This window comes from Trachurus trachurus (genome assembly GCF_905171665.1).
Source record: "Trachurus trachurus genome assembly, chromosome: 9".
Classification (NCBI taxonomy): Eukaryota; Metazoa; Chordata; class Actinopteri; order Carangiformes; family Carangidae; genus Trachurus; species Trachurus trachurus.
This window is the reverse complement of record NC_139895.1, coordinates 11,677,296-11,694,846: the sequence shown is the minus strand read 5'-3', so window position 1 is coordinate 11,694,846 and position 17,551 is coordinate 11,677,296. Positions and strand designations below refer to the sequence as shown.

General features: G+C 40.2%; 4 protein-coding genes across 4 annotated transcripts; all 4 read left to right on the top strand.

The window, feature by feature from the left end:
* Positions 1 to 512: 512 nt before the first annotated feature.
* LOC310990771 (nuclear factor 7, brain-like) lies at positions 513 to 1,937 on the top strand (the record flags this gene model as incomplete). Its single annotated transcript, XM_083978264.1, has 1 exon — positions 513 to 1,937. One exon carries the CDS (start codon positions 513 to 515, stop codon positions 1,935 to 1,937), a length of 1,425 nt encoding a protein of 474 aa, XP_083834390.1.
* A 2,768-nt stretch (positions 1,938 to 4,705) lies between these two features.
* On the top strand, positions 4,706 to 13,451 carry LOC310991843 (uncharacterized protein; the record flags this gene model as incomplete). The annotated part of the gene is made up of 2 exons (XM_083979774.1): positions 4,706 to 6,122; positions 12,016 to 13,451. 2 exons carry the CDS (start codon positions 4,706 to 4,708, stop codon positions 13,449 to 13,451), a joined length of 2,853 nt encoding a protein of 950 aa, XP_083835900.1.
* Positions 8,240 to 9,773, top strand: LOC310990769 (nuclear factor 7, brain-like; the record flags this gene model as incomplete). Its single annotated transcript, XM_083978262.1, has 1 exon — positions 8,240 to 9,773. Exon 1 carries the CDS (start codon positions 8,349 to 8,351, stop codon positions 9,771 to 9,773), a length of 1,425 nt encoding a protein of 474 aa, XP_083834388.1. The 5' UTR covers positions 8,240 to 8,348.
* Positions 13,048 to 17,213, top strand: LOC310991842 (nuclear factor 7, brain-like; the record flags this gene model as incomplete). Its single annotated transcript, XM_083979773.1, has 3 exons — positions 13,048 to 13,124; positions 13,208 to 13,398; positions 15,778 to 17,213. The coding sequence occupies 3 exons, from the start codon at positions 13,048 to 13,050 to the stop codon at positions 17,211 to 17,213; spliced, it is 1,704 nt and encodes a 567-aa protein (XP_083835899.1).
* Positions 17,214 to 17,551: the final 338 nt, after the last annotated feature.

The following is a 17,551-nucleotide window of genomic DNA, read 5'->3' as shown; positions in this document are numbered from 1 at the left end:
GATTCATGTTGTGTGTTTGAAAGGTTTTGTTGCACAGTGTAGACGAAGTAGGCCCTATGTAGCTGTTGGCTCAGAGTCCAGAGTTGAAAACTGGAACCACAATTTATGATGATGACAAATGATCATTTCTAGTAGTTTGAATATGAATGTACTCAACAATATATTTTTTTATCTTGATCTCTTTATAACACTGTCTTGGACCAACTACTATTTTCATCACATTTATGTCACAGATCATGTTATTGGTTATCAAGAGGAAAATATCTGGTTGACTTGCTGACAGCTCCATCTGCTGGAGACTCACCAACATGGCTGCATTTCCTGCCTGTGATAATTTAATCATTGACAAGAGGTAGAAGAAAACGAAAGTACATTTGTCATTGTTGATCAGCGCTGAGACGCCATTACAGGGTGAGAGATCTCTACTGGAAAACACACATTTGGATTATTTTCAAGAGCAGAGTCAGTGACTTGGTGAGTCTCCCTGTTGAAATAATCAAGATAATAAGGAAATGGCTGAGAGAGCTCTCTTTGAAAGTTTCCTGAGTTGCCACGTGTGTTCAGAGACTTTCAGAGATCCTGTGTCTCTGAGGTGCAACCACAGCTTCTGTTCAAGCTGCCTGCAACAATTCTGGGAACAAGCTAAAAACAAAAACTGCCCCATTTGTAAAAGGAAATATTCAAAGGATGTTCCACAGATAGACTTTACACTGAAGGATCTGGCTGATTCCTTTGCTGGGAGACAGAAAAGTGGATCATCAGAGACTGAAAAGCAACATGAAAAACAAACAGTGGTTTGTAGTAAACATGAAGAGGAGCCTAAATTGTTCTGTAAGGATGAAGATCGAGCTGTGTGCACCGTATGTGAGTTTTCTCTCCACCAGACTCACAAGGTGGTTCCTGTAGAAGAAGCAGTCAGTGACCTGAAGGAGCAGCTGAAATCTGACTTAAAGTCTCTGCAGGAAAAGAAGAACAAATACAAACAAGTGGAGGTAACATACAATATCATGATTCAACACTCCAAGAAGCAGCTGTCGTCCACAGAGAGGCGGATCAGAGCAGAGTTCAACAAGCTCCACCAGCTCCTGAAAGAGGAAGAGGAGTCCAGACTGGCAGCTCTGAGGGAGGAAGAGGAGCAGAAGGGGAAGACTATGAGCAGAGAGATGAAGATGATTGAGGAGCAGATCTCCTCTCTGTCAGACAGTATCTGTGCTGTTGAAGAAGAGCTGCAGAAACACAAGGTGGCGTTCCTCAGCAGTTATAAAGCCACTCAGACCAGAGCCAGAGCCCAGTGCTCACTGTCAGATCCACAGCTGCTCTCAGGAGCTCTGATAGATGAGGCCAAACACCTGGGCAACCTGTCCTTCAGAGTCTGGGAGAAGATCAAGGAGAAGGTCCACTTCACTCCTGTCATCCTGGACCCAAACACTGCAAGTCCCTGGCTCCATCTGTCTGATGATCTGACCAGTGTGAGACATGGAGACAAAGAGCAGCAGCTTCCTGACAATCCAGAGAGAAACACTAATTATGCCACTGTCCTGTGCTCTGAGGGCTTCAGCTCAGGGAAACACAGCTGGGAGGTGGAGGTGGGAGATCATCCTGTCTGGACTGTGGGTTTAGCAAAAGAGTCAGTTGACAGGAAGGGAGAAATATGTGTTTCACCAGAATATGGATTCTGGTGTTTGGTGCATCGCAGTGGAAAATACACCAATGTTGTTGGTGAGACTGTGGCAGTGAAGAAGAGTCTCCAGAGGATCAGAGTCCAGCTGGACTATGACAGGGGGGAGGTGTCCTTCTACGACCCTGAAGACATGACTCACATCTACACTCACAGAGACACTTTCACTGAGAAACTCTTCCCTTATTTTCATGTTGGAAAGTCTGGAGATGCTAAAACCACTGATATCAAAATGTGTCCCTCTGAGATCAGTCTGTGATGTTAGTTTTTCTATCGTGATAGTTTGAGGTTTATTAAACTCTAAACTCATCATCACACTTTACAACCAACCTGCTTCTACACCTGCTCACCTGTCATTTTGTCATTTTGTCTTTAATGGAATATTCCGGCGTAAGTTTAACCCATGGTTCAATGCACCGATGGTCCAATGGTCCAATGCAATATTGAAAAGAGACGAAAACAACTCACCCACTCTCCTCCAGTTAAACGCTATGCAGTAACTTTCCGTGTCCAGCATAGAGTCCAGGCACTGACAACACACGTCGGACTCCGACTGGCAGTATACTGCCTCGTATTATGTGCTGGGACCCTGTTTGTACTGTTGATGACGTTTGGTTCTGCTCTGAGCATTATTTGTGGCTATGAGTGGCTTTTTGATTGATTGCGTGTGCTGTTTGTTATGGTGCAGTCATTGCTAAAGTTGCTACAACTATAGAAGCTAGCGGTCAGCAGACTTCATCTCTCGAGGGGGGGTCTAACTAGGGTGTCACGGTGCGTTGGACCATGGGTTAAACTTACGCCGGAATATCCCTTTAACACACATTTGATTTGATGCTGAGGGCCACTAAAATATTTATCTGACTGTCTCTGAGATGTGATATGAATTATCCAGAAATGTGTTAAAGCTATAGTCCGTAACTTTGTCATGCCCGTTAAATGTCGTTGCATCAAAGCCATTACTAGAGATCAGCTCTGCAAGTCTCCTGCGGTACAGCATTTGTTGTTTTGAATGTTGTATCCACCTGCAACATTTCTGCATTGGTGCACAGGAAATGATGGAGTTTTGCCTCATGACAAGAAGGGAGGGGGAGCAGCAGCAGTGAGTCTACTAGCAACAGGTAGAAACAAGTGGCCAAGACACAGTTCAGAAGTGGATTGTAACTAGACAGAAAAAAGCCTTTCTGTTCAGCAGAAGAATACAATCAAAGAAAGAAAGCGAGCAACTGAAAAGACATTTACATTAGTGTTGCTTTTCCTCAGTGGAGAGCCCTGAAAGCAGAAATCACACTGAGGGCTGACACACACAGATGTCACTTTACTGCTGAGTTGATGAGGATGTGTTGCTATATACTCGTGTGTGATGTAACGCTGAACGTTGCAGCGCGATTGATGTTTTGCGGTGACTTCTCTCAGTGAAAATTCAGTGTTTTCATATGTTACTGGAATGACTGAAACGTTTTTTTTTTTCAAGAAAATGTATTTGTTCTTGAGAGTTACCAACATTGATTTTTTTTTTCTGATTAAGAAGGTTTGATATTCATTTGCTGTGTCTTGGTAACACACTTATACATTAGGCTACACCCCAAACTGTTATTTCCACATGAAGACAGAGTTATAGGCTAATTCATTTTTCATAATGTCATGATAGTAACCTCTGTTGTTGTAGTTGTTGTTGTTGTTTTTACAGCTTTCAGAAAACAGATCGAGTCTGTAGGTTGTGTCAATTCTTAAAATAAAAAAATAATATGTGAGGAAATGTGAAAACAAAATGCTGAGACTGTTTTTCTTCATCAGGAGAAAAACTTTACAAATCAAAGGTGTTCATTATCCTGGTTATTTTTAATATTTTTCTTCTATGTCAAACGACTTTGTATAATAGTTTATATCCACTGCACTGATGTTTTGATTGTTTCAGTTCTGTGACAGTTTGTTCATCGATTGTAATTTTTAGTATTCTGATAAATATTTTTTGATTATTTCATGAACTTGATAAGTTTTGGATCTTTTGGAAGCAAGTGTTTTAATTTCATTTTATTTTAATCAAAAATGTAATTGTGTCTTCATTTTGATGCTCAATATATCATGTAAAAATGGTCTATATGAATGATAAACTACAATGTCCATGATGATGAGCCGTAGCTACACATTACAAAGCGTATTAAACATCAACATTTTAAAACCAGTGTTTTCTCCATCTTTACTTATTAATGATTCAAATATACTTTTTGTTTTCAAAACATGTCTTGATGAAACTCTTCCACTCAGTTTTCAGGACACACTATTTAAATGACAAAATCAGCTCTTCAACATTTATTCACAGAAAAAAGTAAATTATGTAATTATTTAAAACTATGTGAAGATTAAATCACTGCATGTTGGACCAGAAGAGTTGTAAACACAATTTTAGTTGATATTTCTGATGCTATTTGATGATCCTCAAATAAATATTTATTTATAGTTTTTACACACAATAAATAAGCTTGACTGAGTTCTACTTTCTACACACTGCACAGTGATTCATGTTGTGTGTTTTAAAGGTGTTTGTTGCACAGTGTAGACGAAGTATGTGTGCTGCTGTTGGCTCAGAGTCCAGAGTTGAAAACTGGAACCACAATTGATGATGACAAATGATCATTTCCAGTAATTTGAATATGAATGTGTTTTTTTTATTATTATCTTGATCTCTTTATAACACTGTCTTGGACAAACTATTTCATCATATTTATGTATTAAAATATGTTTGACAGATCATGTTATTGGGTATCAAGAGGAAACATCTGGTTGACTTGGTAACAGCTCCATCTGCTGGGGACTCAACAACATGGCTGCATTTCCTGCCTGTGATAATTTAATCATTGACAAGAGGTAGAAGAAAACGAAAGTACATTTGTCATTGTTGATCAGTGCTGAGACGCCATTACAGGGTGTGAGATCTGTACTGGAAAACACACATTTGGATTATTTTCAAGAGCGGAGTCAGTGACTTGGTGAGTCTCCCTGTTGAAATATAATCAAGATAATAAGGAAATGGCTGAGAGAGCTCTCTTTGAAAGTTTCCTGAGTTGCCACGTGTGTTCAGAGACTTTCAGAGATCCTGTGTCTCTGAGCTGCAGCCACAGATTCTGTTCAAGCTGCCTGCAACAATTCTGGGAACAAGCTGAAAACAAAAACTGTCCCATTTGTAAAAGGAAATCTTCAAAGGATTATCTCGAGATAGACTTTGCTCTGAAGGGTTTGGCTGATTCCTTCGATGGGAGACAGAAATCTGAATCATCAGAGACTGAAAAGCAACATGAGAAACAAATGGTGGTTTGTAGTAAACATCAAGACGAAACTAAATTGTTCTGTAAGGACGAAGACAGAGCTTTTTGTTCTGTCTGTGAGTTTTCTCTCCACCAGAGTCACAAGGTGGTTCCTGTAGAAGAAGCAGTCAGTGACCTGAAGCAGCAGCTGAAATCTGACTTAAAGTCTCTGCAGGACAAGAAGAACAAATACAAACAAGTGGAGAAAACATACAATAAAATGTTTCAACACTCCAAGAAGCAGCTGTCGTCCACAGAGAGGCAGATCAGAGCAGAGTTCAACAAGCTCCACCAGCTCCTGAAAGAGGAAGAGGAGTCCAGACTGGCAGCTCTGAGGGAGGAAGAGGAGCAGAAGGGGAAGACTATGAGCAGAGAGATGAAGATGATTGAGGAGCAGATCTCCTCTCTGTCAGACAGTATCTGTGCTGTTGAAGAAGAGCTGCAGAAACACAAGGTGGCGTTCCTCAGCAGTTATAAAGCCACTCAGACCAGAGCCAGAGCCCAGTGCTCACTGTCAGATCCACAGCTGCTCTCAGGAGCTCTGATAGATGAGGCCAAACACCTGGGCAACCTGTCCTTCAGAGTCTGGGAGAAGATCAAGGAGAAGGTCCACTTCACTCCTGTCATCCTGGACCCAAACACTGCACATCCCCGTCTCCATGTGTCTGATGATCTGACCAGTGTGAGACGTGGAGACACAAAGCAGCAGCTTCCTGACAATCCAGAGAGATTCACTCAGTATAATGATATCCTGGGCTCTGAGGGCTTCAGCTCAGGGAAACACAGCTGGGAGGTGGAGGTGGGAGATCATCCTCACTGGATTGTGGGTTTGGTTAAAGAGTCAGTTGACAGGAAGGGAGAGATATCTTCATCACCAAAATATGGAAACTGGTGTTTCTGTCTCAGTGATGGAAAATACACCAATGGTGCTTGTGAGACTGTGACAGTGAAGAAGAGTCTCCAGAGGATCAGAGTCCAGCTGGACTATGACAGGGGGGAGGTGTCCTTCTACGACCCTGAAGACATGACTCACATCTGCTCTCACAGAGACACTTTCACTGAGAAACTCTTCCCATATTTCTATATTAGACAGTCTGGTGATGCTAAAGCCACTGATATCAAAATGTGTCCCACTGGGATCAGTCTGTGATGTTCAGGGACATTAGTTTTTCTATCATGATGGTTTGAGGTTTATTAAACTCTAAACTCATCATCACACTTTACAGCCAACCTGCTTCTACACCTGCTCACCTGTCATTTTGTCTTTAAATCACATTTGATTTGATGCTGAGGGTCACTGAAATATTTATCTAACTGTCTCTGAGCTGTGATATGAATTATCCAGAAATGTGGTAAAGCTATAGTCCGTAACGTTGTCATGTCCGTTAAATGTCCGTGTCACTGAAGCCATTACTATGAGATAACACTACATTGATCAGCTCTGCAAGTCTCCTGCAGTACAGCATTTGTAGTTTTGAATGTTGTATCCACCTGCAACATTCCTGCACTGGCGCACAAGAAATTATGTGTTTTACCTCATGACAAGAAGGGAGGGGGGAGCAGCAGCAGTGAGTCTACTAGCAACAGGTAGAAACAAGTGCCCAAGACACAGTTCAGAAGTGGATTGTACTACACAGAAAAAAGCCTTTCTGTTCAGCAGAAGAATACAATCAAAGAAATAAAGTGAGCAATGGAGAAGACATTTACATTGGTGTTGTTTTTCCTCAGTGAAGAGCCCTGAAAGCAGAAATCACACTGAGGGCTGACACAGATGTCACTTTACTGTTGATTTGTTTAGGATGTGTTGCTAATACTCGTGTGTAATGTAACGCTGAACATTGCAGTGCGACCGATGTTTGTGGCGGCTTCTCTCAGTGAAAATTCAGTGTTTTTATGTGTTACTGGAATGACTGAAACATTTTTTTTCAAGAAAATGTGTTTGTTCTTTAGAGTTACCAACATTGATTTTTTTTTCTGATTAAGAAGGTTTGATCTTCATTTGTTGTTGTCTTGGTAACACAGTCATACATTACACCCCAAACTGTTATTTCTACATGAAGACAGTTATAATAAATTTTTCATAATGTCAGACTTGACAGTAACACCTGTTGTTGTTTTTACAGCTTTCAGAAAACAGATTGAGTTTGTAGGTTGTGTCAATTCTTAAAATAAAAAATAATATGTGAGAAAATGTGAAATCAAACTAAACAAATCAAAGGTGTTCATTATCCTGGTAATTTTCATATTTTCTTCTATGTCAAACAACTTTGTATAATAGTTTATATCCACTGATGTTTTGATTGTTTCAGTTTTGTTCATCAATTGTAGTTTTTAATATTCTGATAAATATTTTGATTATTTCATGAGCTTGATACGTTTTGGATTTGTTGGAAGCAAGTGTTTTAATTTCATTTTATTTTAAGCAAAAATGTAATTATATTGTGTCTTGATTTTTATGTTCGGTATAACATGTAAAAATTGTCTATTTGAATGATAAACTACAATGTCCAGTAAAAGATGATGAGCAGGAGCTACACATTACAAAACGTATTAAACGTCACCATTTTAAAACCAGTGTTTTCTCCATCTTCATTTATTAATGATTTATACTTACTTTTTGTTTTCAAAACAGCGAATGTCTTGATGAAACTCTTCCACTCAGTTTTCAGGACACACTATTTAAATGACAAAATCATCTCTTCAACATTTATTTACAAAAGAAAGTAAATTATCTAAAACTATGTGAAGATTAAATCACTGCATGTTGGACGAGAAGAGTTGTATTATTGTAGTTGATATTTCTGATGCTTGATGATCCTCTAAGAAATATTTATTCAGAATTTTTACACACAATAAATTAGCTTAACTCAGTTCTACGTTCGACACATTGCACAGTGATTCATGTTGTGTGTTTGAAAGGTTTTGTTGCACAGTGTAGACGAAGTAGCCTATGTGTGCAGCTGTTGGCTCAGAGTTCAGAGTTGAGTTTTTTATTATCTTGATCTCTTTATAACACTGTCTTGGACAAACTGCTATTTTCATCACATTTATGTATAAAAAAATGTTTGACGGATTAAGAATGAGGAAATCATGTTATTGGTTATCAAGAGGAAAACATCTGGTTGACTTGCTGACAGCTCCATCTGCTGGAGACTCAACAACATGGCTGCATTTCCTGCCTGTGATAATTTAATCATTGACAAGAGGTAGAAGAAAACGAAAGTACATTTGTCATTGTCGATCAGCGCTGAGACGCCATTACAGGGTGTGAGATCTCTACTGGAAAACACACGTTTTGATTATTTTCAAGAGCAGAGTCAGTGACTTGGTGAGTCTCCCTGTTGAAATATAATCAAGATAATAAGGAAATGGCTGAGAGAGCTCTCTTTGAACGTTACCTGAGTTGCCACGTGTGTTCAGAGACTTTCAGAGATCCTGTGTCTCTGAGCTGCAACCACAGATTCTGTTCAAGCTGCCTGCAACAATTCTGGAAACAAGCTGAAAACAAAAACTGTCCCATTTGTAAAAGGAAATCTTCAAAGGATCATTTACAGATAGACTTTGGACTGAAGGATCTGGCTGATTCCTTTGCTGGGAGACAGAAATCTGGATCATCGGAGACTGAAAAGCAACATGAGAAACAGATGGTGATTTGTAGTAAACACCAAGAAGAACCTAAATTGTTCTGTAAGGATGAAGAAAGAGCTGTGTGTCCTGTCTGTGAGTTTTCTCTCCACCAGAGTCACAAGGTGGTTCCTGTAGAAGAAGCAGTCAGTGACCTGAAGCAGCAGCTGGAATCTGACTTAAAGTCTCTGCAGGACAAGAAGAACAAATACAAACAAGTGGAGGAAACATACAATGAAATGATTCAACACTCCAAGAAGCAGCTGTCGTCCACAGAGAGGCGGATCATAGCAGAGTTCAACAAGCTCCACCAGCTCCTGAAAGAGGAAGAGGAGTCCAGACTGGCAGCTCTGAGGGAGGAAGAGGAGCAGAAGGGGAAGACTATGAGCAGAGAGATGAAGATGATTGAGGAGCAGATCTCCTCTCTGTCAGACAGTATCTGTGCTGTTGAAGAAGAGCTGCAGAAACACACGGTGGCGTTCCTCAGCAGTTATAAAGCCACTCAGACCAGAGCCAGAGCCCAGTGCTCACTGTCAGATCCACAGCTGCTCTCAGGAGCTCTGATAGATGAGGCCAAACACCTGGGCAACCTGTCCTTCAGAGTCTGGGAGAAGATCAAGGAGAAGGTCCACTTCACTCCTGTCATCCTGGACCCAAACACTGCAAGCAGATGGCTCTATCTGTCTGATGATCTGACCAGTGTGAGACGTGGAGACACATGGCAGCAGCTTCCTGAAAATCCAGAGAGAAACACTAATTATACCCACATACTGGGCTCTGAGGGCTTCAACTCAGGGAAACACAGCTGGGAGGTGGAGGTGGGAGATCATCCTGACTGGAATGTGGGTTTGGTTAAAGAGTCAATTGACAGGAAGGGAGAGTGTTCGGCCTCACCAAAAGATGGTTTCTGGTGTTTATGGCATGGTGATGGAAAATACACCAATGGGGATGGTAAGCCTGTGACAGTGAAGAAGAGTCTCCAGAGGATCAGAGTCCAGCTGGACTATGACAGGGGGGAGGTGTCCTTCTATGACGCTGAAGACATGACTCACATCTACACTCACAGAGACACTTTCACTGAGAAACTCTTCCCATATTTCAGTGTTAGCAAATCTGGTGATGCTAAAACCACTGACATCAAAATGTGTCCCACTGAGATCAGTCTGTGATGTTCAGGGACGTTAGTTCTTCTATCATGATGGTTTGAGGTTTATTTAACTCTAAACTCATCATCACACTTTACAGCCAACCTGCTTCTACACCTGCTCACCTGTCATTTTGTCTTTAAATTACATTTGATTTGATGCTGAGGGTCACTGAAATATTTATCTAACTGTCTCTGAGCTGTGATATGAATTATCCAGAAATGTGTTAAAGCTTTAGTGTGTAACTTTCTCATGCCCATTAAATGTCCGTTGCACTGAAGCCATTTCTATGAGATAACACTACACTGATCAGCTCTGCAAGTGTCCTGCGGTACAGCATTTGTTGTTTTGAATTTTGTATCATCATCGTCATGCAACATTCCTGCATTGGCGCACAAGAAATTATGTGTTTTACCTCATGACAAGAAGGGAGGGGGGAGCAGCAGTGAGTTTATAGCAACAGGTAGAAACAAGTGGCCAAGACACAGTTCAGAAGTGGATTGTACTACACAGAAAAAGCCTTTCTGTTCAGCAGAAGAATACAATCAAAGAAAGAAAGCGAGCAATGGAAAAGACATTTACATTGGTGTTGTTTTTCCTCAGTGGAGAGCCCTGAAAGCAGAAATCACACTGAGGGCTGACACAGATGTCACTTTACTGCTGAGTTGATTAGGATGTGTTGCTAATACTCGAGTGTAATGTAACGCTGGACGTTGCAGCGCGACCTATTTTTGCGGTGACTTCTCTCAGTGAAAATTCAGTGCTTTTATGTGTTACTGGAATGATAGAAATGTTTTTTTTTTCAAGAAAATGTATTTGTTCTTGAGAGTTACCAACATTGATTTTTTTTTTGATTAAGAAGGTTTGATCTTCATTTGTTGTTGTCTTGGTAACACACTTATACATCACACCCCAAACTGTTATTTCTACATGAAGACAGAGTTATAATTCATTTTTCATAATGTCAGTCTGATTCTTGTTAGTAACCCCTGTTGTTGTTTTTACAGCTTTCAGAAAACAGATCGAGTGTCAATTCTTAAAATAACAATAATAATATGTGAGAAAATATGAAAACAAAATGCTGAAACTGTTTTACTTCATCAGGAGAAAAACTTAACAAATCAAATGTGTTCATTATCCTGGTTATTATCAGCATCTTTTCTTCTATGTCAAACAACTTTGTATAATAGTTTATATCCACTGCACTGATGTTTTGATTGTTTCAGTTTTGTGACGGTTTGTCCATCAAATTTTTAATATTCTGATAAATATTTTGATTATTTCATGAGCTTGATAAATTTTGGATCTGTTGGAAGCAAGTGTTTTCATTTCATTTTATTTTAAGCAAAAATGTTATTATATTGTGTCTTGATTTTTATGCTCGGTATAACATGTAAAAATGGTCTATATGAATGATAAACTACAATGTCCAGTAAATGATGATGAGCCGTATAGTGACACATTACAAAACGTATTAAACGTCACCATTTTAAAACCAGTGTTTTCTCCATCTTCACTTATTAATGATTCATACTTACTTTTTGTTTTCAAAATAGCAAATGTCTTGATGAAACTCTTCCACTCAGTTTTCAGGACACATATTTAAATGACAAAATCATCTCTTCAACATTTATTTACAAAAGAAAGTAAATTATCTAAAACTATGTGAAGATTAAATCACTGCACGTTGGACGAGAAGAGTTGTATTTACACTTGTAGTTGATATTTCTGATGCTATTTGATGATCCTCAAAGAAATATTTATTCTGAATTTTTACACACAATAAATGAGCTTAACTGAGTTCTACTTTCTACACATTGCACAGTGATTCATGTTGTGTATTTGAAAGGTGTTTGTTGCACATTGCAGACAAAGTATGTGTGCAGCTGTTGGCTCAGAGTCTAGAGTTGAGTTTTTTATTATCTTGATCTCTTTATAACACTGTTTTGGACAAACTGCTATTTTCATCACATTAATGTATTAAAATATGTTTGACAGATCATGTTATTGGTTATCAAGAGGAAAACATCTGGTTGACTTGCTGACAGCTCCATCTGCTGGAGACTCAACAACATGGCTGCATTTCCTGCCTGTGATAATTTAATCATTGACAAGAGGTTGAAGAAAACGAAAGTATTTGTCATTGTTGATCAGCGCTGAGACGCCATTACAGGGTGTGAGATCTCTACTGGAAAACACACATTTGGATTATTTTCAAGTACAGAAACAGTGACTTGGTGAGTCTCCCTGCTGAAATATAATCAAGATAATAAGGAAATGGCTGAGAGAGTTCTTCTTGAAAGTTTCCTGAGTTGCCACGTGTGTTCAGAGACTTTCAGAGATCCTGTGTCTCTGAGCTGCAACCACAGATTCTGTTCAAGCTGCCTGAAACAGTTCTGGGAACAAGCTAAAAACAAAAACTGTCCCATTTGTAAAAGGAAATCTTCAAAGGATAATCTAGGGGTAGATTTTGCACTGAAGGGTCTGGCTGATTCCTTTGCTGGGAGACAGAAATCTGGATCATCAGAGACTGAAAAGCAAAATGAAAAACAAACGGTGGTTTGTAGTAAACACCAAGAAGAACCTAAATTGTTCTGTAAGGATGAAGATAGTGTTGTGTGTCCCGTCTGTGAGTTTTCTCTCCACCAGAGTCACAAGGTGGTTCCTGTAGAAGAAGCAGTCAGTGACCTGAAGCAGCAGCTGAAATCTGACTTAAAGTCTCTGCAGGACAAGAAGAACAAATACAAACAAGTGGAGAAAACACACAATGAAATGGTTCAACACTCCAAGAAGCAGCTGTCGTCCACAGAGAGGCGGATCAGAGCAGAGTTCAACAAGCTCCACCAGCTCCTGAAAGAGGAAGAGGAGTCCAGACTGGCAGCTCTGAGGGAGGAAGAGGAGCAGAAGGGGAAGACTATGAGCAGAGAGATGAAGATGATTAAGGAGCAGATCTCCTCTCTGTCAGACAGTATCTGTGCTGTTGAAGAAGAGCTGCAGAAACACAAGGTGGCGTTCCTCAGCAGTTATAAAGCCACTCAGACCAGAGCCAGAGCCCAGTGCTCACTGTCAGATCCACAGCTGCTCTCAGGAGCTCTGATAGATGAGGCCAAACACCTGGGCAACCTGTCCTTCAGAGTCTGGGAGAAGATCAAGGAGAAGGTCCACTTCACTCCTGTCATCCTGGACCCAAACACTGCAGATCCCTGGCTCCATCTGTCTGATGATCTGACCAGTGTGAGACAAGGAGACACATATCAGCAGCTTCCTGACAATCCAGAGAGATTCACTGGCGGTGCCAATGTTCTGGGCTCTGAGGGCTTCAGCTCAGGGAAACACAGCTGGGAGGTGGAGGTGGGAGATCATCCTCGCTGGAATGTGGGTTTGGCTAAAGAGTCAGTTGACAGGAAGGGAAAGATATTTGTTTCACCAAAATATGGAATCTGGTGTTTATTTCACAGTGATGGAGAATACGCCAATGGTGTTAGTAAGACTGTGACAGTGAAGAAGAGTCTCCAGAGGATCAGAGTCCAGCTGGACTATGACAGGGGGGAGGTGTCCTTCTACGACGCTGAAGACATGACTCACATCTACACTCACAGAGACACTTTCACTGAGAAACTCTTCCCATATTTCAGTGTTAGCAAATCTGGTAATGCTAAAACCACTGACATCAAAATGTGTCCCACTGGGATCAGTCTGTGATGTTCAGGGGCGTTTTTCTATCATGATGGTTTGAGGTTTATTAAACTCTAAACTCATCATCACACTTTACAGCCAACCTGCTTCTGCGCTTACTCACCTGTCATTTTTTCTTTAAATCAAATTTGATTTGATGCTGAGGATCACTGAAATGTTTATCTAACTGTCTCTGAGCTGTGATTTGAATTATCCAGAAATGTGTTAAAGCTATAGTCCGTAACTTTCTCATGCCCGTTAAATGTCCGTTGCACTGAAGCCATTACTAGAGATAACACTACACTGATCAGCTCTGCAAGTCTCCTGCGGTACAGCATTTGTTGATTTGAATGTTGTATCCACCTGCAACATTCCTGCACTGGCGCACAAGAAATGATGTGTTTTGCCTCATGACAAGAAGGGAGGGGGGAGCAGCAGCAGTGAGTCTACTACTGTAGCAACAGGTAGAAACAAGTGCCCAAGACACAGTTCAGAAGTGGTTTGTACTACACAGAAAAAAGCCTTTTTGTTCAGCAGAAGAATACAATCAAAGAAAGAAAGAAAACAACGGAAAAGACATTTACATTGGTGTTGTTTTTCCTCAGTGGAGAGCCCTGAAAGCAGAAATCACACTGAGGGCTGACACAGATGTCACTTTACTGCTGAGTTGATTAGGATGTGTTGCTAATACTCGTGTGAGATGTAACGCTGAACGTTGCAGCGCGACCGATGTTTTGCGGTGACTTCTCTCAGTGAAAATTCAGTGCTTTTATGTGTTACTGGAATGAGTGAAACGTTTTTTTTTTTCAAGAAAATGTATTTGTTTTTGAGAGTTACCAACATTGATTTCTTCTTCTGATCAAGAAGGTTTGATCTTCATTTGTTGTTGTCTTGGTAACACACTTATACATTACACCCCAAACTGTTATTTCTACATGAAGACAGAGTTGTAATTATTTTTTCATAATGTCTGACTTGACAGTAACTCCTGTTGTTGTTGTTTTACAGCTTTCAGAAAACAGATCGAGTTTGTAGATTGTGTCAATTATTAAAATAAAAAAATAATATGTGAGAAATTATGAAAACAAACTAAACGAATCAAAGGTGTTCATTATCCTGGTAATTTTCATCTTTTCTATGTCAAACAACTTTGTATAGAGTTTATATCCACTGTACTGATGTTTTGATTGTTTCAGTTTTGTTCATCAATTGTAGTTTTTAATATTCTGATAAATATTTTGATTATTTCATGAGCTTGATAAATTTTGGATCTGTTGGAAGCAAGTGTTTTAATTTCATTTTATTTCATTCAAAAAACGTAATTATATTGTGTCTTCGTTTTTATGTTCGGTATAACATGTAAAAATGGTCTATAAGAATGATAAACTACAATGTCCAGTAAATGATGATGAGCCGTAGCGACACATTACAAAACGTATTAAACATAAACATTTTAAAACCAGTGTTTTCTCCATCTTCACTTATTAATGATTTATACTTACTTTTTGTTTTCAAAACAACAAATGTCTTGATGAAACTCTTCCACTCCGTTTTCAGGACACACTATTTAGATGACAAAATCAGCTCAATCAGCAACATTTATTTACAAAAGAAAGTAAATTATCTAAAACTATGTGAAGATTAAATCACTGCATGTTGGACGAGAAGAGTTGTATTAACAATTGTAGTTGATATTTCTGATGCTTGATGATCCTCAATGAAATATTTATTCAGAATTTTTACACACAATAAATGAGCTTAACTCAGTTCTACTTTCTACACATTGCTCAGTGATTCATGTTGTGTGTTTGAAAGGTGTTTGTTGCACATTGTAGACAATGTATGTGTGCAGCTGTTGGCTCAGAGTCCAGAGTTGAAAACTGGAACCACAGTTTATGATGATGACAAATTATAATTTCCAGTAGTTTGAATATGAATGTACTCAACAATATATTTTTTTATCTTGATCTCTTTATAACACTGTCTTGGACCAACTACTATTTTCATCACATTTATGTATTAAAATATGTTTGACAGATCATGTTATTGGTTATCAAGAGGAAAACATCTGGTTGACTTGGTGACAGCTCCATCTGCTGGTGACTCAACAACATGGCTGCATTAACTGCAGAGGTAGAAGAAAACGAAAGTACATTGGCGGTCAGTTGTAGAAACAGAATTTCCCTATGGGATAAATAAAGTAATCTCAACTCAACTCAACTCATTTGTCATTGTTGATCAGCGCTGAGACGCATTACAGGGTGAGAGATCTCTACTGGAAAACACACGTTTGGATTATTTTCATGTACAGAGTCAGTGACTTGGTGAGTCTCCCTGCTGAAATATAATCAAGATAATAAGGAATTGGCTGAGAGAGCTCTCTTTGAACGTTACCTGAGTTGCCACGTGTGTTCAGAGACTTTCAGAGATCCTGTGTCTCTGAGCTGCAACCACAGATTCTGTTCAAGCTGCCTGCAACAATTCTGGGAACAAGCGAAAAACAAAAACTGTCCCATTTGTAAAAGGAGATCTTCAAAGGATCATCCACTGATTGACTTTGCACTGAAGGATGTGGCTGATTCCTTTGCTGGGAGACAGAAATCTGGATCATCAGAGACTGAAAAGCAACATGAAAAACAAATGGTGGTTTGTAGTAAACACCAAGAAGAACCTAAATTGTTCTGTCAGGATGAAGATCGAGCTGTGTGCACCGTCTGTGATTTTCCTCACCACCAGAGTCACAAGGTGGTTCCTGTAGAAGAAGCAGTCAGTGACCTGAAGGAGCAGCTGAAATCTGACTTAAAGTCTCTGCAGGACAAGAAGAACAAATGTGAGGAAGTGGAGAAAACATACAATGAAATGGTTCAACACTCCAAGAAGCAGCTGTCGTCCACAGAGAGGCAGATCAGAGCAGAGTTCAACAAGCTCCACCAGCTCCTGAAAGAGGAAGAGGAGTCCAGACTGGCAGCTCTGAGGGAGGAAGAGGAGCAGAAGAGGAAGACTATGAGCAGAGAGATGAAGATGATTGAGGAGCAGATCTCCTCTCTGTCAGACAGTATCTGTGCTGTTGAAGAAGAGCTGCAGAAACACAAGGTGGCGTTCCTCAGCAGTTATAAAGCCACTCAGACCAGAGCCAGAGCCCAGTGCTCACTGTCAGATCCACAGCTGCTCTCAGGAGCTCTGATAGATGAGGCCAAACACCTGGGCAACCTGTCCTTCAGAGTCTGGGAGAAGATCAAGGAGAAGGTCCACTTCACTCCTGTCATCCTGGACCCAAACACTACAAGCAGATCATTGCATCTGTCTGATGATCTGACCAGTGTGAGACAAGGAGACGCAAGTCAGCAGCTTCCTGACAATCCAGAGAGACACACTCAGTATCCCAATGTTCTGGGCTCTGAGGGCTTCAGCTCAGGGAAACACAGCTGGGAGGTGGAGGTGGGAGATCATCCTAACTGGGATGTGGGTTTGGCTAAAGAGTCCGTTGACAGGAAGGGAAAGATATGTGTTTCACCAGAATATGGAGTCTGGTGTTTATTGTATCGCAGTGGAAAATACACCAATGGTGTTTGTGAGACTGTGACAGTGGAGAAGAGTCCAGAGAGGATCAGAGTCCAGCTGGACTATGACAGGGGGGAGGTGTCCTTCTACGACCCTGAAGACATGACTCATCTCTACACTCACAGAGACACTTTCACTGAGAAACTCTTCCCATATTTCTGTGTTGCGAAGTCTGGTGATGCTAAAACCTCTGATATCAAAATGTGTCCCTCTGAGATCAGTCTGTGATGTTCAGGTATGTTAGTTTTTCTATCATGATGGTTCGAGGTTTAAACTCTAAACTCATCATCAGACTTCACAGCCAACCTGCTTCTACACCTGCTCACCTGTCATTTTGTCTTTATATCACATTTGATTTGATGCTGAGGGCCACTGACATATTTAGCTGACTGTCTCTGAGCTGTGATATGAATTATCCAGAAATGTGTTAAAGCTATAGTGTGTAACTTTGTCATGCCCGGTAAATATCCGTTGCACTGAAGCCATTACTATGAGATAACACTACACTGATCAGCTCTACAAGTCTCCTGCGGTACAGCATTTGTTGTTTTGAATGTTGTATCCAC